Source organism: Scyliorhinus canicula, chromosome 1, assembly GCF_902713615.1.
Source record: "Scyliorhinus canicula chromosome 1, sScyCan1.1, whole genome shotgun sequence".
In the NCBI taxonomy this organism is placed as follows: Eukaryota; Metazoa; Chordata; class Chondrichthyes; order Carcharhiniformes; family Scyliorhinidae; genus Scyliorhinus; species Scyliorhinus canicula.
In genome coordinates, this window is record NC_052146.1 from 83730608 (window position 1) to 83752817 (window position 22210).

Below are 22210 nucleotides of genomic sequence, written 5' to 3' on the forward strand. Positions count from 1 at the left end.
CTGTCTGACTCAGTCATGAATGCATTCACTGGGCCAGCAAGCACTACTCTCTGGGGTAATGAATTGCAAAGATTAGTGACCCACAGAAGAAATTTCTCCTCATCGCCCTTTTAATTGGGAAACACCTGGGGGCTGGATTCTCCACTGTCGGGATTCTCCGTTGTGGAAGCAATGCACCCACGCCCAGGGATTTCCCAACGGTGTAGGGCAGCCCACAATGGGAAACCCCATTGGCAGGCTGGGGGATGGAGAATCCCACTACTGGTAGGGGCACGGCGCAAAGAAAACTGGTGCGGCGCAGCAGAGAATCTCACCCCTTATTTTTAAACTGCACCCTGCATCCCAGATTCCCCACAGGCAGAAACATCCTCTGAGCAACCAGTCTACCAAGTCCCCTCAGAATATTTTCAGCTCTCATTCTTTTCTTAAAAGACAAACCCTTCACTCCAGTAATTAACCAAGTGAACCTTCTCTGAAATGCTTCCAATGAAGTCAGGAGGCCAAAACTGTACACAGTATTCTAGGGGTGGTCTGACCATTGCCCTGTACAGTTTGGCAACATTTCCCCTACTTTTATATTCCATTACCCTTGCAATAAAGGCCAACATTCCATTTGCATCCTTAATCTCATGCTGTACCTGCATGCTAATGTTTTCTGATTCATGTACAAGGACACCCAGATCCCTCTGCATTGCAGCATTGTGCAATCTCTCACCATTTAATTAATGTTCTGTTTCTCTCTGTTTCCACTGAAGTGGACAACCTCAGCTTTTCCCAAGATGCACTGCAGCTGACAAATTTTCACCCAATCTGTATTCGCTTGCAGACCTTTTCTGCCCTTTTCACAAGCTGGTGCCTATCTTTGAATCGTCAGGTGACAGTCACTCAGTCCCTTCAAGTCATTCATATAGATCGTCAATAGTTGGGACCATTCATCATAGATCATAGAATTTACAGTGCAGAAGGAGGCCATTTGGCACATCGAGTCTGCATCGGCTCCTGGAAAGGGCACCCTACCCAAGGTTAACACCTCCACCCTATCCCCATAACCCAGTAACCCCACCCAACACTAAGGGCAATTTTGGACACTAAGGGCAATTTATCATGGCCAATCCACCTAACCTGCACATCTTTGGACTGTGGGAGGAAACCGGAGCACCCAGAGGAAACCCACGCACACATGGGGAGGATGTGCAGACTCCGCACAGACAGTGACCCAAGCCGGAATCGAACCTGGGACCCTGGAGCTGTGAAGCAATTGTGCTATCCACAATGCTACCATACAGTTGCTTATGTGGGAAACTGGAAAATTGACATGGACACAGTGGATATTTTTACTATGAGCACAGGTGGAGAACTGACATTTGTGGATCAACCTCACGTTTTAGCCATCAGCTGAGGGGAAGATGTACAGGCTGCTGACTCCATCCATCAATTCAACATTACATTTTCAACTTAATTCCTGTTTTAGAATAATCTTTCCTATTAGTATCACAAGTAGGCTTACATTAATACTGCAATGAAGTTACTGTGAAAATGTTCAGACTGCATGGATTTAATTTCTGAAACATTCCCAACCTGAATTGAGGCACTTATCAATTTTAAAAATAACGATTCTCCGTTTATTTTATTCAACTGGAAATTTGTGCCTATAATTGCCTGCGAGGTGGTGAAACAAACACTACACTTGCAAACAATTTTCTCCTTTTTAGATAGGGGAAGCATTACATCCTTACTGTTAACCCACCACAGCACAAAGATGCACGGAATTGTGGTGAGGAGCATTTCTGGAATTGGTCAGAAACAGGCTCATGTCAATGAGTCATCATCCCGTGAGATCCTTACTGATGTGATGTTGCCAGGAAACGACTGCCTGAGGTGAGATGATTTCTCACAGGCAGCGAGGCAGCAAAAACCAGAGAGGGAGCTAAGCTCTAGTGTTATTGTTCCCTCTGGTAACCACGTTCACAGAGGGAAGAAATGCATTGCATTCACGTTATGATTTACAGGGCCAACACGGTATCACATAACCCTCTGTTTTGCTGTTAACCACTAATGTGTTTGAGCTGCATGCAGAACAATATTTTTCACTGTACCCCCGGTACATGTGACAATAAACCAATCTAATGTAATGATTACCTATTTTAAAAATGAAGTAGATTTGGAAGTTGAAACAAATTCTCCTTTAAAAGGTGGTGAAAAGATTTCCTACAGTTACTCATCATTCTCTAACCTTCAGAATATGATAAAAATCCATCTTCTGCTCCTGTTTTATGGGAAGCAGTTTGGTCTTTTGCTGGCGATGATTAACAGCTGGATGGCAAAAGGGTACAATTGGTAGCAAATAACTAAATGATGGGGAGAGAAAGATATGGGCTGGTGTTTCCCTTTCTGTAGCCCAAATATATCTATTTCCCGAGCATCTGTGAGGTGGTAAAACATGCATTACAGTATCCATCACATTTTGCATTTCCAAAGTGCTCACAGTCGTGAGTTCTGCAAAGAATCCTCTTTGGTTCGGCATTGTGTTGATCTGATGATGATGAAGTGAGAATATGTGAAGATTGCAAATGCCCACTGCTGCTGTTTCTGCTTCTCACAGTCTCCCACCCAATGTGTTCACTGGTGGTTCTTTCAGGTATCCTCGGATCATTGGATGGGTTAGAATTGCGGCATCTCCGCATCACGGGACTCTGAAAGGACAACATTTTATTCAGCCATCGCTAATTAAAGGTCAATGGACCCTTTTGCACATATAATGGTTCACTCCTTCGTTTCCACAGACTGTAATCCAGCATAAAGTTTAGATAGATAGAGAAATACAGCACAGAACAGGCCCTTCGGCCCACGATGTTGCGCCGAACTTTTGTCCTAGGTTAATCATAGAATTTTGGACAATTTGTCATGGCCAATCCACCCAACCTGCACATCTTTGGACTGTGGGAGGAAACCGGAGCACCCGGCGGAAACCCACGCAGTCACGGGGAGGATGTGCAGACTCCACACAGACAGTGACCCAAGTCGAAATCGAACTTGGGACCCTGGAGCTGTGAAGCAATTGTGCTATCCACAATGCTACCGTGCTGCCCTTAAGAAGTTAACCTACACTCCCTTATTCTACCCTAATCCAAGTACCTATCCAATAGCCGCTTGAAGGTCCATAAATTTTCCGACTCAACTACTACCACAGGCAGTGCATTCCATGCCCCCACTACTCTCTGGGTAAAGAACCTACCTCTGACATCCCCTCTATATCTTCCACCATTTATCTTAAATTTATGTCCCCTTGTAATGGTGTGTTCCACCCGGGGAAAAAGTCTCTGACTGTCTACTCTATCTATTCCCCTGATCATCTTATAAACCTCTATCAAGTCGCCCCTCATCCTTCTCCGTTCTAATGAGAAAAGGCCTAACACCCTCAATCTTTCCTCGTATGACCTACTCTCCATTCCAGGCAACATCCTGGTAAATCTCCTTTGCACCTTTTCCAAAGCTTCCACATCCTTCCTAAAATGAGGTGACCAGAACTGCACACAGTACTCCAAATGTGGCCTGACCAAGGTTTGTACAGCTGCATCATCACCTCACGGCTCTTAAATTCAATCCCTCTGCTAATGAACGCTAGCACACCATAGGCCTTCTTCACAGCTCTATCCACTTGAGTGGCAACTTTCAAAGAACAATGAACATAGACCCCAAGATCTCTCTGCTCCTCCACATTGCCAAGAACCCTACCATTAACCCTGTATTCCGCATTCAGATTTGTCCTTCCAAAATGGACAACCTCACACTTGTCAGGGTTAAACTCCATCTGCCACTTCTCAGCCCAGCTCTGCATTCTATCTATGTCTCTTTGAAGCCGACAACAGCCCTCCTCACTATCCACAACTCCACCAATCTTCGTATCATCTGCAAATTTACTGACCCACCCTTCAACTCCCTCATCCAAGTCGTTAATGAAAATCACAAATAGCAGAGGACCCAGAACTGATCCCTGCGGTACGCCACTGATAACTGGGCTCCAGGCTGAATATTTGCCATCCACCACAACTCTCTGTCTTCTATCGGTTAGCCAGTTTGTTATCCAACTGGCCAAATTTCCCACTATCCCATGCCTCCTTACTTTCTGCATAAGCCTACCATGGGGAACCTTATCAAATGCCTTACTAAAATCCATGTACACTACATCCACTGCTTTACCTTCATCCACATGCTTGGTCACCTCCTCAAAGAATTCAATAAGACTTGTAAGGCAAGACCTACCCCTCACAAATCCGTGCTGACTATCCCTAATCAAGCAATGCCTTTCCAGATGCTCAGAAATCCTATCCCTCAGTACCCTTTCCATTACTTTGCCTACCACCGAAGTAAGACTAACTGGCCTGTAATTCCCAGGGTTATCCCTATTCCCTTTTTTGAACAGGGGCACAACATTCGCCACTCTCCAATCCTCTGGTACCACCCCTGTTGACAGCGAGGACGAAAAGATCATTGCCAACGGCTCTGCAATTTCATTTCTTGCTTCCCAGAGAATCCTTGGATATATCCCGTCAGGCCCGGGGGACTTGTCTATCCTCAAGTTTTTCAAAACGCGCAACACATCTTCCTTCCTGACAAGTATCTCCTCAAGCTTATCAGTCTGCTTCACGCTGTCCTCTCCAACAATATGGCCCCTCTCATTTGTAAATACTGAAGAAAAATACTTGTTCAAGACCTCTCCTATCTCTTCAGACTCAATACACAATCTCCCGCTACTGTCCTTAATCGGACCTACTCTCACTCTAGTCATTCTCATATTTCTCACGTATGTGTAAAAGGCCTTGGGGTTTTCCTTGATCCTACCCGCCAAAGATTTTTCATGCCCTCTCTTAGCTCTCCTAATCCCTTTCTTCAGTTCCCTCCTGGCTATCTTGTATCCCTCCAGCGCACTGTCTGAACCTTGTTTCTTCAGCCTTACATAAGTCTCCTTCTTCCTCTTAACAAGACATTCAACCTCTCTTGTCAACCATGGTTCCCTCACTCGACCATCTCTTCCCTGCCTGACAGGGACATACATATCAAAGACACGCAGTACCTGATCCTTGAACAAGTTCCACATTTCACTTGTGTCCTTCCCTGACAGCCTATGTTCCCAACTTCTGCACTTCAATTCTTGTCTGACAGCATTGTATTTACCCTTCCCCCAATTATAAACCTTGCCCTGTTGCTCGCACCTATCCCTCTCCATTACTAAAGTGAAAGTCAGAGAATTGTGGTCACTACCTCCAAAATGCTCCCCCACTAACAAATCTATCACCTGCCCTGGTTCATTACCAAGTACTAAATCCAATATGGCCTCCCCTCTGGTCGGACAATCTACATACTGTGTTAGAAAAGCTTCCTGGACACACTGCACAAACACTACCCCATCCAAACTATTTGATCTAAAGAGTTTCCACTCAATGTTTGGGAAGTTGAAGTCGCCCATGACTACTACCCTGTGACTTCTGCACCTTTCCAGAATCTGTTTCCCAATCTGTTCCTCCACATCTCTGCTGCTATTGGGGGGCCTATAGAACACTCCCAACAAGGTGACTGCTCCTTTCCTATTTCTAACTTCAACCCATATTACCTCAGTAGGCAGATCCCCCTCGAACTGCCTTTCTGCAGCTGTTATACTATCTCTAATTAACAATGCCACCCCCCCACCTCTTTTACCATCCTCCCTAATCTTGTTGAAACATCTATAACCAGGGACCTCCAACAACCATTTCTGCCCCTCTTCTATCCAAGTTTCCGTGATGGCCACCACATCGTAGTCCCAAGTACCGATCCATGCATTAAGTTCACCCACCTTATTCCTGATGCTTCTTGCATTAAAGTATACACACTTCAACCCATCTCCTTGCCTGCAAGTACTCTCCTTTGTCATTGTTACCTTCCCCACTGCATCACTACGTGCTTTGGCGTCCTGACTATCGTCTACCTTAGTTGCTGGACTACAGATCCGGTTCCCATTCCCCTGCCAAATTAGTTTAAACCCTCCCGAAGAGTACTAGAAAACCTCCCCCCCAGGATATTGGTGCCCCTCTGGTTCAGATGCAACCCGTCCTGCTTGTACAGGTCCCACCTTCCCCAGAATGCGCTCCAATTATCCAAATACCTGAAGCCCTCCCTCCTACACCATTCCTGCAGCCACGTGTTCAACTGCACTCTCTCCCTATTCCTAGCCTCGCTATCACGTGGCACCGGCAACAAACCAGAGATGACAACTCTGTCTGTCCTGGCCCTTAACTTCCAGCCTAACTCCCTAAACTTGTTTATTACCTCCACACCCTTTTCCTACCTACATCGTTGGTACCAATGTGCACCACGACTTCTGGCTGCTCACCCTCCCCCTTCAGGATCCTGAAGACACGATCAGAGACATCCCTGGCCCTGGCACCCGGGAGGCAACATACCTTTCGGGAGTCTCGCTCGCGACCACAGAATCTCCTATCTATTCCCCTAACCATTGAATCTCCTATTACTATTGCTTTTCTATGCTCCCCCCTTCCCTTCTGAGCCCCAGAGCCAGACTCAGTGCCAGAGACCTGGCCGCTGGGGCCTTCCCCCGGTAGGTCATCCCCCCCAACAGCATCCAAAACGGTATACTTGTTTTGAAGGGGAATGGCCACGAGGGATCCCTGCACTGTCTGCCTGTTAGTTTTCTTTCCCCTGACTGTAACCCAGCTACTCTTGTCCAGTATCTTTGGTGTGGCTACATCCCTGTAACTCTTCTAGTTGGTAAAGTTTTTCTTTTCCTCGTCTGACTGTCTTTGTTCTTATTTTAGCCACAACAGGATTTTCTTGCACAATTCCATGGCATGTTGGTGTCTCACACAAACTATCTTATTTTGTAGTTTATATTTACCCACCTGTGAAAAGAGAATGCCCCCAGGTTTCTCTGCTCCTGAACCCCCTGCAGGATTGTTCCCTTTGTTTCTTATTGACTCTCCTCCCACAATCTAACAAAATGAATCAATTGTACTCTACATTATGATCCGACTGTAGGAAATGAGAATGATTACTTGATCTGGTTAGACATTAATTTAATGTTCTACATGTATTTGCAAGTTAGAAGAATAGATTGGAACCATGTCATTTCTGACAAAGAATCGTGGTGTCCAGGCAGCATCTGTAAAACAGAGTTAACCTTTCATCAGCTATTGATCTGAAGCGTTAACTCTGTTTCTCTCCACAGGTGCTGCCAAACCTGCTGAGTATTTCCAGCATTTTCTGTTTTTATTGCAGCATGTTTTTCAACATCTTCAGGATTTCATGTTTGCAATAGGAGGTATATTCCAGCCACTCCTGTCAGCAGGATCGTCCAGTCTCACCGATGGTGAACTCCCACCGTGGGATCCCCGGCAACGGAGGATGCAAACAATGGAAAACCCTATGACGGGACTGGAAGATGCAACCACCGCTTTTGCCACTGCAAAACAAGATGGGGGAGGGGGGTGCAACAGCTGGGGAGGTGGAAGGGTGTAAAATCCCACCCAAAGTGTCTAGTGCTTGGCTAATGATTATGTTCAGGTTAATGGACATTACATTACTGTCCCTGGGCTGGGTGGCTGTTGAAATGGTTGATGGATTTGTACGCTTTTTCTATATCTGCACTGTACTTATTTTAAGGTAATGTAGGGATATGATTACCAATTATGCGGCAGAAAAGGAAAAATAGAAAATTAGAAACGAAATGAAATTCAGAAGTAACTGAAACAACAGATGGACAAAGATACCAATCTGCCATGGTCAGATAGCTGATGCATAATTGTAAGTGCCGATTGACTGACAATATTGCAAAACCACCTGGCCCATGAACATAAAAGCAAAATACTGCAGATACTGCAAAATCTGAAATGAAATCAGAAGATTCTGGAAAATGTCAGCTGGCCTGGCAGTATCTGTGGAGAGAGAAGCAGAGTCAACGTTTTGAGTCCGTATGACTCTTCTTCAGAGTTAAAGAGGAGAGGAAAGTGTTGGGTTATATACTGTGTAATAGGAGCAGCTGGAGCAGAGTAAAAGGTCAGGAATTGCTGCAATCTTTCCCACTTCCCACCAAAGAGGTGTGAAGATCACGAGACAGTGGAATTGTTAATGGTAGTGTGAAGGTTCTTCCAGCATTTTCTGACTCATGTGGGCCGGAGTTTTCCAGCTCCACCACGCGGGTTCCCTAGTGGCATGGCCGGCAAATCAATGGACCAATATATTGAGGAACCAACTAGAGAACAGGCCATCCTCGACTGGGTTCTGTGTAATGAGAGGGGATCTGATTGAGGTGCATAAAATACGAAAAGGGATTGATAAAAGAAACGTAGAGCAAATTTGCCTCCTTGTAGGGCAATCTAGGACGAGAGGTCACAGATGTAGGTTGAGAGGCGGTAGATTTGGAACTGAGATGGGGAGGAACTACATCTCGCAGAGGGTGGTGAATTTGTGGAACTTTGCTGCCCCATAGTGCGGAGGAATCTGAGTCATCAAATGGTTTCAAGAAAGAGACAGATATATTTCTGATAGCAATAGGTTAAAAGGGTATGGGGAACAGGTAGGGAAGTGAATTTGAGACCAGGAAGAGATCAGCCATGATTTGATAGGAATTGCAGAGCAGGCTCGAAGGGCTGGATTGCCTACTTCTGCTCCTAATTCCTATGTTCATCTGAACGGAATCATTGGCAATCTAATTGGGGGGACCCCTTGGGGGTGAGCAACCATAATATGATAGAATTTTTCATCAAGATGGAGAGTGAAGTAGTTGATTCTGAGACTACGGTCCTGAACCTTAACAAAGGAAACTACGATTATATGAGGCATGAGTTGGTTTTGATCGATTGGTAACATTACTTAAAGCGATGATAGTGGATAGGCAATGGCAAACATTCGAGGAGTGCATGGAGGAACTGCACCAATTGTTTATTCCTATCTGGCACAAAGTAAAATGGGAAAGGTGATCAATCCAAGGCTTACAAGGGAAATTAGAGATAGTATTCAATCCAAGAAAGAAGTACACAAATTGGCCAAGAAAAACAACAGGGGCTGAATTCTCCACGCCCCAACGCCGGAATCACGGCCGGTGCCAGGGCAAAAAATCCATTTCCCTGCATGGAATCGGGATTGGTGCCGGTTCCCCGATTCTTCGGGCCCCGAAAAGCGGCTTACTCGCACCGCATATCACCTAGCTGCGGCCATTACTGGAAGCCCACCCCACCATTCTCCGCCCCCGACCGGCCGAAATCCAGATGGCGTGGATTTAACATGGGCCTGTCGGTCAGGATACTTGCGTGGTGGCTGCGGACTCAGTCCGCGGCCGCCCTGGTCAGGGGCGGGCCTATCGGAGGGCAGGGGGGGCCTTATATGTGGCCAGGCAATCTTTGGATGGGCGGTCCGGGTCAGGCGCGCAGCCGCTCGGGCCCTATGTTTATGGCCCAGCTCTGCGGTCTGAGTCCGCAATGGAGCACGGCGCAGCCGCTAGAGGCCGTCGCCGTACGCATGCGCAGCCTCTGACCCAGATGTCCGGGGGCCCGTATCTGCAGCAAAAGCTGCTAGTTTCACGCTGGTTCACTGCTAGCCCCCTGCAGGGCTGGGAATATGTGCCCCTTTCACACCGGTTTTTCTGGTGTGAAAGTCCACAGTTTTTAACGACAGCCTGGGGACATAGTCCCAAAAAACAGAGAATCCAGCCCCAGGTCTGATGATTGGGAGCAGTTTAGAATTCAGAAGAACAACCAAAGAATTTATTTAAAAGGGGAAAATAGAGTATGAGAGTAAGCTTGCAGGGAACATAAAAACTGTAAACATTTCTATAGGTATGTGAGAAGAAAAAGATTGGTGAAAACAAATGTAGGTCCCTTACAGTCAGAAACGGGAATGTATAATAGGGGACAGAAAAATGGCTGAGCAACTAAATACTTACTTTGGTTCTGTCTTCACAAATGAGGACACAATCAGGCACCAGAAATGTTGGGAAATGCAGGGTTTAGTGAGAGGGAGTAACTGAAGGAGATTAATATTATTAATGAAATGGTGTTGGGGAAATTGATGGTATTTATAGAATTTACAGTGCAAAAGGAGGCCATTCAGCTCATCGTGTCTGTACCGGCCCGAGGAAAGAGCACCCGATTTAAGCCCATGCCTCCACCCTATTCCCAGTAACCCCGTAACCCCACCTCACCTTTGAAGGCTGATAAATCCCCAGGGCCAATCTGCATCCCAGAGTACATCAGGAAGTGGCTCTAGAAATAGTGGATGCATTGGTGGTCATCTTCCAGGATTCTATAGACTCTGGAACAGTTCTTGCAGATTGGAGGGAAGCTATTGTAACTTCACTATTTAAAAAGGGAGGTAGTGAGAAAGTAAGGAATTATCAATCAGTAACCTTGATGTTATAGTGGGGAAAATTCTAGAATCCATTAGAAGATAGAACATAGAACATACAGTGCAGGTGGAAGCCATTCAGCCCATCGAGTCTGCACCAACCCACTTAAGCCCTCACTTCCACCTTATCCCCGCAACCCAATAACCCCTCCTAACCTTTTTATTGAACACTAAGAGCAATTTAGAATGGCCAATCCACCTAACCTGCACGCCAAGCCATCCACTCTGTCCATATTCCTCATAATCTTGTAGATCTCTACCAGGTCACCCCCAACCTCCATCTTTCTAATGAAAACAGTCCGAGTCTATTCAGCCTCCCCGCATAGCTAACAACCTCAGATCAGGCAATATCCCAGTAAACCTCCTCTGCACTCTCTCCAATGCCTCCACGTCCTTCTGATAGTGCGGGACCATGAGTATGCGTGATTCCAAGTGTGGCCTTACCAAGGTTCTGTACAACTGTAGCATGACTTGCCAGGTTTTATACTCGATGCCCCGTCCAATGAAGGCAAGCATTCCGTATGCTTTCTTGACTACCTTGTGTTGCCACCTTCAAAGATCTGTGGACCTGCATGCCCAGATCTCTCTGACTTTCTATATTCCTAAGAGTTTTGCCAATTACGTTTTATTTCCCCTCTATGTTAGACCTACCAAAAGGCATTGCCTCACATTTGTGCGGATTAAACTTCATTTGCCATTTTTCTGAACAAGCTCCAACCTATCTATGTCCTGCTGTATCCTCTGACAATCCTCAACACTATCTGCCACTCCAATAACCTTGGTGTCATCCGCAAATTTACTAATCTGGAGGAAAATGTAGCCGATCGGATTAGTAAATTTGCTACATCCGCAAACTTACTAATCAGACCGGCTATATCCGCGAATGTACTAATCAGACCGGCTACATTTTCCTCCAAATGGTTTAGTTCAGGAGGAGGGATGTCTTGTTGCAATTATACAGGGCCTTGGTGAGGCCACTCCTGGAATATTGTATGCAGTTTTGGTCTTCTTATCTGAGGAAAGATGTTCTTGCTCTAGAGGAAGTGCAGCAAAGGTTTGCCAGACTGATTCCTGGGATGGTGGCACTCTCATATGAGGAAAGATTGAATCAGTTAGGGTTGTATTCGCTGGAGTTCAGAAGAATGAGGGGGGGATCTCACAGAAACCTATAAAATTTGAACAGGACTGGACAGGGTAGATGCAGGTAGGATGTTCCTGATGGTGAGTGTGTCCAGAACCAGAGGTCATAGTCTGAGGATACGGGGTAGACGATTTAGGACTGAGATGAGGAGAAATTTCTTCACCCAGAGAGTGATGAGCCTGCTGAATTCATTACACAGGAAGTACTTGAATCCAAAACATTACATGTTTTCAAGAAGCAGTTAGATATAGCACTTAGGACGAAGGGGATCAAAGGATATGGGGAGAAGGCGGGATTAGGCTACTGAGTTGGATGATCAGCCTTGATCATAACGAGTGGTGAAGCGGGCTTGAAGAACCGAATGGCTTCCTGCTGCTCTTATTTTCTATCTTTTCTATGTTTCTATGAAATGGCCATTGACCTTCAGGTCCTGCTGGCGGCTAATAGTGGGCTACCTCTGTCGCCGGAAAGCCCGCTGCAAGGGTACCGGAAAATGCCAACCACGGCGTGCATTACAATTTTGATATATACTTTAAATCACATAAGGCTGTTTCCCCTCACATGCCCCATCACTTTCTTCAATTGAAAAAAAACAACTTACCCAAGCATGTTGTTCTGTCGGAATGTCGCTGCCCATTTCGAGTCTTTGTAAGTGCTTCCTCTGTACATCAACATAGCATTTTTCGCAATACCCGTTGTATACAGGATTGGCGAGCATGCTACAGTCGGGTTTACAACAAACAGACATGTTTTTAAGATGGGATGAAATCTGAGCCAGGTCCCCAGGTGAAGGGGGAGGCTCCTTACTCTGCTGTCTTGTTGGATCTTGCTGAGAGGATGCTCCTAAGAGAAACAACATTAGAATAAGTCTCACCATCAATCATACTAACCCCACAAAATAGTTCAGCAAGATCACAGAAATTTCCACTAATTAATATAATGCATGTATTTTATTAAATCAGTGTCCCTATGCAAAATGTAATCACATGTGTAGACCATTAAACCCTCAAGCCTGGTTCGCCATTTGGTAGGATCATGGCTGACCTGATTCTAGCCTTAATTGTTCTTTTCTGTCTATCCCCTTTACCCTTTGGCCCCCTTGTCAATTAGAAATATGTCGAACATCTTTCAGGCTCTCCCAATCATTATACCAAAGGCCTTTCTTTGGAAAATGGACACGATCATTTCGGACTTTGTATGAACGGGAAAGGTGCCGAGGGTGGGGAGGACCCTGCTACAGAGGCAGAGGCAGCAGGGGGGGTTGGCGTTGCCAAACCTGCTTCATTATTATTGGGCGGCGAATGTGGACAAGGTGCAGTGGTGGTGGGAAGGAGAAGGGGGTAGAATGTGTTAGGATGGAGGAGGAATCTTGTCAGGGGTCTAGTTTGAGGGCTATGGTGACGGCAGCATTGCCAATTGCTCCGAGTAGGTATTCAGGGAGCCCAGTGGTGCAGTCCACGGTGAAGATATGAAATAAGTTGAGGAGGCATTTTAGGGTGGAAGGGATGTCGGTGTTAATGCCGCTATGCGAGAATCATGAGTTTGAGCTGGGGGGGGGGGGGATGGATAGAGTATACAGGAGGTGGAGGGGAGTGGGACTGGCCAAGGTGAGGGATCGGTATTTGGAGGAAGGGTTCGCCAGTCTGGAGGAGCTAAGGGAGAGGGTAGATCTGCCGAGGGGTAGTGAGTTCAGGTATCTGTAGGTTAGGGACTTTGCGCCAAAGGTCTCGAGGGGGTTCCCTAGGTTGCCAGGTTACATCCTGCTGGAGCAACTGCTGCTTCCGGATGTGGAAGGGGAGAGAAGAATTGGGGCTATTTACAAGTGGCTGGGGGGAGGAGGGAGGCGAGCGGGTGTTGAAGATCAAGGAGAAATGGGAAGCGTAGTTGGGAGGGAAGATCAATTGGGGAGTATGGAATGAGGCACTGCATGGGGTAAACGGGACCTCCTCTTGTGCAAGGATGAGCCTGATACAGTTTAAGGTGATGCACAGGGTGCAGATGACTCGGGTGAGAATGAATGGGTTCTTTCAGGGGGTAGCAGAGTGTGAGAGGTGTGGGTGGGGGCCAGCGAATTATACGCACATGTTTTTGGGTTGCAAAAAATTGGGACGTTTCTGCGTGGTAGTGTTCGCAGTCTTAGCCAGGATAGTGGAGGAGGAGGTGGACCCGGACCCTTTGGTGGCGACATTTAGGGTTTCAGAGAAGCAGGAGCTCATGGAGAGGCGGAAGGCCGATGTCGTGGCCTTCGCCTCTCTGATTGCACGGCGGCGAATTTTGCTAGAGCGGCGGTTGGCATCGCCACCGGAGGTAGTGGCTTGGTTGGGTGACCTGTTCGAGTTCCGGCAGTTAGAGAAGATAAAGTATGAGTTAAGGTGTTCTGAAGCGGGGTTTGACAAAAGGTGGGGGATGTTTGTGACCGTGTTTGAGGAGCTGTTCGTTGCGGGGGGTGGGGGAGGAGGGTGAAAAAAGGGGAAAAATCTGAACAGACTGTAGAGTTGATTGCTGGGAAGTATGTTTCCTGGGGTGTTTATTTGTTGTAACCTGTTTTGATACATGTTTGTAATACAATATATTTTTAAAAAATAGAAATCTGTCTAACTCTGCCTTCAAATTATTGATGACTAAGCCTTGTCCACTCTCGGGGGAAGAAAATTTCATAGATTCACGAATATCAGAGAAAATAATTCTCATCTCCATCTCAAATGGGAAATCTCTTTTTTTAAAACTGTGTTACTTGTTCTAGTCTCTCCCACAGGAGGAGCCATCTTCCCGGTATCCACCCTGTTAAGTCCCCTCAGGATCTTATATGTTTCAATAAGATCACTTCTCATTCTTCTAAACTCCAACGGGTATATGCCTAACCTCTGCAATCTTTCCTTATAAGATGAACATCTCTATCACAAGGACCAGCCGAGTGAACCCTCTCTGACTGTTTCTAATGCATTTATATCTTTTTTTAAATAAGGAGACCAAAACTGAACACGGTACAGCAGATGCAGTCTCACCAAACACTCCGTACAACTGTGGCAAAACATCCCGACTTTTACATTCCCTTTGCAATAAACAACAACATTCCATTTGTCTTCCTAATTACTTGCTGTATCTGGAAACTAACTTTTCCTGATTCATGTACCAGGACACCCAGATCCCTCTGCACCTCAGAGTTTGGTAATCTCTCGCCATTTAAATAATAGACTGATTTTCTATTCTCCCTGCTAAAAAGGACAAGTTCACATTTTCCTCCTCGTAATTTACTCTCCTACCTATCTTGGTGTCATCAGCAAATGTAGAAACCATATAATAATCTTTATTGTCACAAGTAGGCTTACATTAACACTGTAATGAAGTTACTGTGAAAAGCCCCTAGGCGCCACATTCCGGCGCCTGTTTTGGGTACCCGGAGGGAGAATTCAGGACATCCAAATTATTTAACAGCATGTCTTTCAGGACTTGTGGGAGGAAACCGGAGCAACCAGAGGAAACCTACACAGACACGGGGAGAACGTGCAGACTCCGCACAGACAGTGACCCAAGCCGGGAATCAAACCGGGGACCCTGATGCTGTGAAGCAACAGTGCAAACACTGTGCTACCATGCCACCCCATATATTTGGTCCCTTCATCGAAGTCATTGGTATAGATTGTAAATAGTTGTGGCCCCAGCACTGTTCCATGTGGCGCCCTGCTAGTTACATCTTGCCAACCTGAAGATAAGCTATTTATGCTACTCTGCTTCCTGTTCACTAACTAACCCTCTTTCCGTGCGAATGTGTTGCTCCTAACACCATGAGCTCTTACATTTGAAGAAGCTTCTTATTAAACAGCTTTTAGAAATTAAATTAAACGGGTTTGAGTGTCTGTGAGATTCACTGACCACAACAAACCATCCCTTGTGTGCACACATTTTAAAATATACGTTTTTCTCCCATTTACCTGCATTTATGAATAATGATTCACGAATGGATACTTGTACTCATGTCCGGGGCATCTGGTTTAAATTTAGCATATTCATCAAACTGGAATTATAGGACGAGATTCTCTGGAAAAATTTCCAAGTGCTGCAACGAGCGAGAATTGCCGTGAGTTTCCCGGTGCTCGGCCCAGCGAAATCGGCAACACTATTTATTCAATGTTAATTGGTCCACTAAACGAGGCCTCACGGACTTTGCGCCCCTGAATGCCGGCTCGCCAGCTCATTCACCGGGATCGCGCTCGCCAGCCCCCCCACTAACAAGGTCGAGCAGCACTTAGGCTGCACTTGCTCAGCCAACCTCAGCCAGCTCACAACAATGGAGCCGAAGAGACCAGCCCCAGGATTTGGGGATGCAGACCTGGGGAGAATCCTAGACATGGTGGAGACCAGGAGGGATGTGCTGTTGCCCCGTGGGCCCCGGAGGGTGAGCCACAAGGCAGCTAGTGCTGTCTGGGAAGAGGTGGCGACAGTAGTCAGCCCGGGCAGTGTGACCAGGAGGACTGGCCTTCAGTGTCAGAAGGTCAACGACCTACACTGGGCAGCACGTGTGAGTAGACACCAACGTCCCACCCCCCAACCCCCCAAGTGAGCATCCCCCCAGGCGACCCCCAACCCTCCTTCCGTCTCCCTCCCTCTTCAGCCCTCCCTCCACCCACCCCTCCAACCACACGTGTGACTAACGACGCCCTCTCTGTGTCCTCTCAGGAACACTATCCCATAATCGGCGGCAGAGGGCCCAGACTGGCGGTGGGGTGCCAGACAAGAATCCTCACCTCCTTCGAGGAACGGGCCCTGTGGGTGACCGGTGTGGCCGAGGATAGGACGGTCACCCACGCGGAGGCTGGCGGACGCTGCAAAGGTGAGGGACCACCAGGCTCCACCCGGAGGATCTGTCAAATGTGAGTAATGATTGCCTTACTGACTGACCCATCCCCACCCCCCCATGACCACATGTCAATTCTATCACAGGTCCTCCAGCCGACGATGCCGGCCCAGCCCGAGCGGCCCTCTCTCCTGACCCAGAGGAGACCACCTCGGAGAGCTCCGAGGATGCAACTGTTATAGTCGCGGCACAGCTGTCATCCCCACCCTCCACCAGCGCAGATACACACACCTCGGTGGGACATGTTAGTGCTCAGGCTTCGGAGGCACAAGCTGCTGAGCACCACACAGCTGCTGATGGTGCACGTCAAGTGGAGTCAGGAACCCCCAGGCGAGAGAACAGTCGGGGGTCTACTGGATCCCAGGACCCAGCTGGGTCCCAGCCTGATGCTGAGCCTCTGGAAGTGGGTTACCCGGAGCAGATGGGGACAAACCTGGATGTTCAGAGGGAGATGTCAGCGTCACTCCAGCAGATCCATAGCTGACTGGAGAAGTCCCAGAGGCTACGGGCGCAAGTGATGTCGCCGGCAATGCGTGGCACTGAGGCCAACACTGTTAGGGTGGGGACCGTAGTGGAGAGCCTGGTGCATGATGCCGGCACCATGAGTGAAGATGTCCAAGACGTCGCGCATTCGGTGATGGCCATGGCTGAGGGTCTCGGCAGTAATTCTGCCTCACTGGGGGATGTCACCAAGCACCAGGACGACCTTGATGAGGTTCTGCAGGACATGTCCCACTCTCAGATGGGAATGGCCGAGGCACGGCAGAGCTTGTCCCAGTCACAGGTGGGCATGGCTGAGGCTCTGCAGAGCGTGGCCCAATCACTGACGGATGTGTCCCAGTCACTGAGGAGCATGAACGAGGATGTCGACACGATAGTGTGGACTATGGGGAACTACCAGAGCTGGCAGAACCAGATGATGCAGGGGCAGCTGGGGCTCGAACCAGCCACACCTCCGTCCCAAGGTGAACCCCAGGGCCCTATGGGCACCGAACGGGAGGAGGGGGCACTGAGTGCCAACCCAGGACCATCGGTGGCCACCAGCTCTCCCGAGTTCCACCCCGCTGATGAGGCCGCATCTCGGAGTCAGGACAGGGGACGGGGGGGCAGGGCTGTGCATGTGCTGTCGACAAGTGAGCCAGGGCCCTCCGCCTCAGAGCCCCCAGAGGATGCCCATACACCACCTCTCCCCGCTGAGCACTGGGGAGGCAAGTCCAGTGCCCCCCGGTCTCTTTGCCAGAGAGCAAAGATGGCTACTCCCCTCCTCGACTCCCCACGGAAGCCCTTCCGCCAGGTTCACGTTTTTAAAAAGGAGTACTAATCGGTGCCAGCGTGAATGACAGGAGGCCTTTGGATGACGGGTGACTCTCATTAATTGTATGGAAAAGGGTTCAGAGGGGTTGACTCCCAATGGGTCAGAATGGAGGAGAGTTTGGGTAGGGGGTCAGGATTGAAGGCGCTAGCGACAACGCCGCTCCCGACGGCCCCGGGGAGATACTCAGGGAGTCCGGTAGTAATAGCTTTGGTGAGAATTTGGAGGCAGTTTCGCCAGCACTTCGGGTTGGGGGCAGGGTCAAGGGAAATGCTGATTTGAGGGAACCATAGATTTGAGCCAGGGAAGTGGGATGGAAATTTTCGGAGATGGGAGGAGAAAGGAATTCGGACACCAAAAGATTTATTTCTTGGGGGTCGTTTGCGGGATTGAAGGGGCTGGGAACGAAGTATGGACTAGAGCGGGGGGAAATATTTAGATACATGCACGTTCGAGACTTTGCCAGAAAGGAAATACAGAACTTCCCAGTCGAGCTGGCTTCCACATTGCTGGAAGAGGTGCTGACGACAGGGGGATTGGAGAAGGGGTACTATCGGCAGGTTTACGGAGCTATTTTGGAGGAAGAGAAGGCGCCTCTAGAAGGGATCAAGGCAAAGTAGGAAGAGTTGGGCGGGGATATGGAGGAGGGCTTCTGGTGTGAGGTGCTCCGGAGGGTGAATGCCTCCACCTCGTGTGCGAGGTTGGGGCTGATACAGCTGAAGGTAGTATATAGAGCACACCTTACAAGGGGCGAGGATGAGCCGGCTCTTTGAGGGGGTAGAGGATGTGTGTGAATGTTGCCAGGGGGGGGGGGGAGAATCATGTTTTGGTCCTGTCCAAAGCTGGAGGATTACTGGAAGGAGGTGTTTAGGGTAATCTCTAAAGTGGTGCACGTGAAACTGGACCCGGGCCCTCGGGAGGCCATATTCAGGGTGTCGGACCAGCCGGGGTTGGAAACGGGTGCGGAGGCAGATATCGTAGCCTTCGCCTCGTTGATCGCCCAAAGGTGGATCCTGTTAGGGTGGAGATCAACCTATCCACCCTGTGCCCTGGCGCAGCGGGGGGGGGGGGGGGGGGGGGGGGGGGCAGAGGTCTGGGAGTACGTACAACTGGAAGTTAGAGTAGTTGGCGCCCTAGAACATAGAACATAGAACAGTACAGCACAGAACAGGCCCTTCAGCCCTCAATGTTGTGCCGAGCCATGATCACCCTCCTCAAACCCACGTATCCACCCTATACCCGTAACATATACACACTGCCCGACCCACACACACCATCCCAGCCTATATATACACACTGCCCAACCCACACACACCATCCCAGCCTATATATACACACTGCCCTACCCACACACACCATCCCAGCCTACATATACACACTGCCCTACCCACACACACCATCCCAGCCTACATATACACACTGCCCTACCCACACACACCATCCCAGCCTATATATACACACTGCCCTACCCACACACACCATCCCAGCCTACATATACACACTGCCCAACCCACACACACCATCCCAGCCAACATATACACACTGCCCTACCCACACACACCATCCCAGCCTACATATACACACTGCCCTACCCACACACACCATCCCAGCCTACATATACACACTGCCCGACCCACACACACCATCCCAGCCTATATATACACACTGCCCAACCCACACACACCATCCCAGCCTATATATACACACTGCCCTACCCACACACACCATCCCAGCCTACATATACACACTGCCCTACCCACACACACCATCCCAGCCTACATATACACACTGCCCTACCCACACACACCATCCCAGCCTCCATATACACACTGCCCGACCCACACACACCATCCCAGCCTCCATATACACACTGCCCTACCCACACACACCATCCCAGCCTACATATACACACTGCCCTACCCACACACACCATCCCAGCCTACATATACACACTGCCCAACCCACACACACCATCCCAGCCAACATATACACACTGCCCTACCCACACACACCATCCCAGCCTACATATACACACTGCCCTACCCACACACACCATCCCAGCCTACATATACACACTGCCCTACCCACACACACCATCCCAGCCTACATATACACACTGCCCTACCCACACACACCATCCCAGCCTACATATACACACTGCCCACCCACACACACCATCCCAGCCAACATATACACACTGCCCTACCCACACACACCATCCCAGCCTACATATACACACTGCCCTACCCACACACACCATCCCAGCCTACATATACACACTGCCCAACCCACACACACCATCCAGCCAACATATACACACTGCCCACCCACACACACCATCCCAGCCAACATATACACACTGCCCTACCCACACACACCATCCCAGCCTACATATACACACTGCCCTACCCACACACACCATCCCAGCCTACATATACACACTGCCCTACCCACACACCATCCCAGCCTACATATACACACTGCCCTATTCACACACACCATCCCAGCCTCCATATACACACTGCCCAACCCACACACACCATCCCAGCCTACATATACACACTGCCCAACCCACACACACCATCCCAGCCTACATATACACACTGCCCAACCCACACACACCATCCCAGCCTCCATGTACACACTGCCCAACCCACACACACCATCCATATCCACACTGCCCTCCCCACACACACCATCCCTGCCTACATATACACACTGCCCTACCCACACACACCATCCCAGCCTACGTATACATACTGCCCAACCCACACACACAATCCCAGCCTCCATATACACACTGCCCAACCCACACACACCATCCCAGCCTACATATACACACTACCCTACCCACACACACCATCCCAGCCTACATATACACACTGCCCTACCCACACACACCATCCCAGCCTATATATACACACTGCCCTACCCACACACACCATCCCAGCCTACATATACACACTGCCCAGCCCACACACACCATCCCAGCCTACATATACACACTGCCCTACCCACACGCACCATCCCAGCCTACATATACACACTGCCCTACCCCCACACACCATCCCAGCCTACATATACACACTGCCCTACCCACACACACCATCCCAGCATACATATACACACTGCCCAACCCACACACACCATCCCAGCCTACATATACACACTGCCCTAGCCACACACACCATCCCAGCCTACATATACACACTGCCCTACCCACACACACCATCCCAGCCTACATATACACACTGCCCAACCCACACACACCATCCCAGCCTACATATACACACTGCCCTACCCACACACACCATCCCAGCCTACATATACACACTGCCCTACCCCACACACCATCCCAGCCTACATATACACACTGCCCAACCCACACACAGCATCCCAGCCTACATATACACACTGCCCAACCCACACACACCATCCCAGCCTACATATACACACTGCCCTACCCACACACACCATCCCAGCCTACATATACACACTGCCCAACCCACACACACCATCCCAGCCTACATATACACACTGCCCTAGCCACACACACCATCCCAGCCTACATATACACTGCCCTACCCACACACACCATCCCAGCCTACGTATACACACTGCCCTACCCCACACACACCATCCCAGCCTACATATACACACTGCCCTACCCACACACACCATCCCAGCCTACATATACACACTGCCCTACCCACACACACCATCCCAGCCTACGTATACACACTGCCGTACCCACACACACCATCCCAGCCTACATATACACACTGCCCGACCCACACACACCATCCCAGCCTACATATACACACTGCCCTACCCACACACACCATCCCAGCCTCCATATACACACTGCCCTACCCACACACACCATCCCAGCCTACATATACACACTGCCCAGCCCACACACACCATCCCAGCCTACATATACACACTGCCCTACCCACACACACCATCCCAGCCTACACACACTGCCCAACCCACACACACCATCCCAGCCTCCATATACACACTGCCCAACCCACACACACCATCCCAACCTACACACACTGCCCAACCCACACACACCATCCCAGCCTACATATACACACTGCCTTACCCACACACACCATCCCAGCCTACATATACACACTGCCCTACCCACACACACCATCCTAGCCTACATATATACACTGCCCAACCCACGCACACCATCCCAGCCTCCATATACACACTGCCCTACCCACACACACCATCCCAGCCTACATATACACACTGCCCTACCCACACACACCATCCCAGCCTACATATACACACTGCCCTACCCACACACACCATCCCAGCCTACATATACACTCTGCCCAGCCCACACACACCATCCCAGCCAACAAGATGGAAGCAAGGAGAGTGGCACCGAGGTTCACCAACGTGGAACTGGGCGCCGTGGAGGAGAGGCAGGCGACCCTGTGCCCCGGGGTGGGAAGGAGGCTGAAACCAGATGCCATTCACCTGAGGG

At 49.1% G+C, this 22210-nt stretch overlaps 1 protein-coding gene across 4 annotated transcripts in view; it reads right to left on the reverse strand.

Moving 5' to 3' along the window:
• Positions 1-1190: 1190 nt before the first annotated feature.
• The window catches only part of LOC119964689 (tumor necrosis factor alpha-induced protein 3-like), a 125939-nt gene continuing 104919 nt past the window's right edge, over positions 1191-22210 (reverse strand). For all 4 annotated transcript variants that reach the window (XM_038794539.1, XM_038794529.1, XM_038794519.1 and 1 more), the window contains 2 exons: positions 12138-12379; positions 1191-2693 (listed from right to left, as the gene is read on the reverse strand). In XM_038794539.1, the coding sequence (XP_038650467.1) occupies positions 2409-2693; positions 12138-12379 (527 nt within the window). In that variant the 3' untranslated portion in view covers positions 1191-2408. The remainder of the gene's footprint in view (positions 2694-12137; positions 12380-22210) is intronic.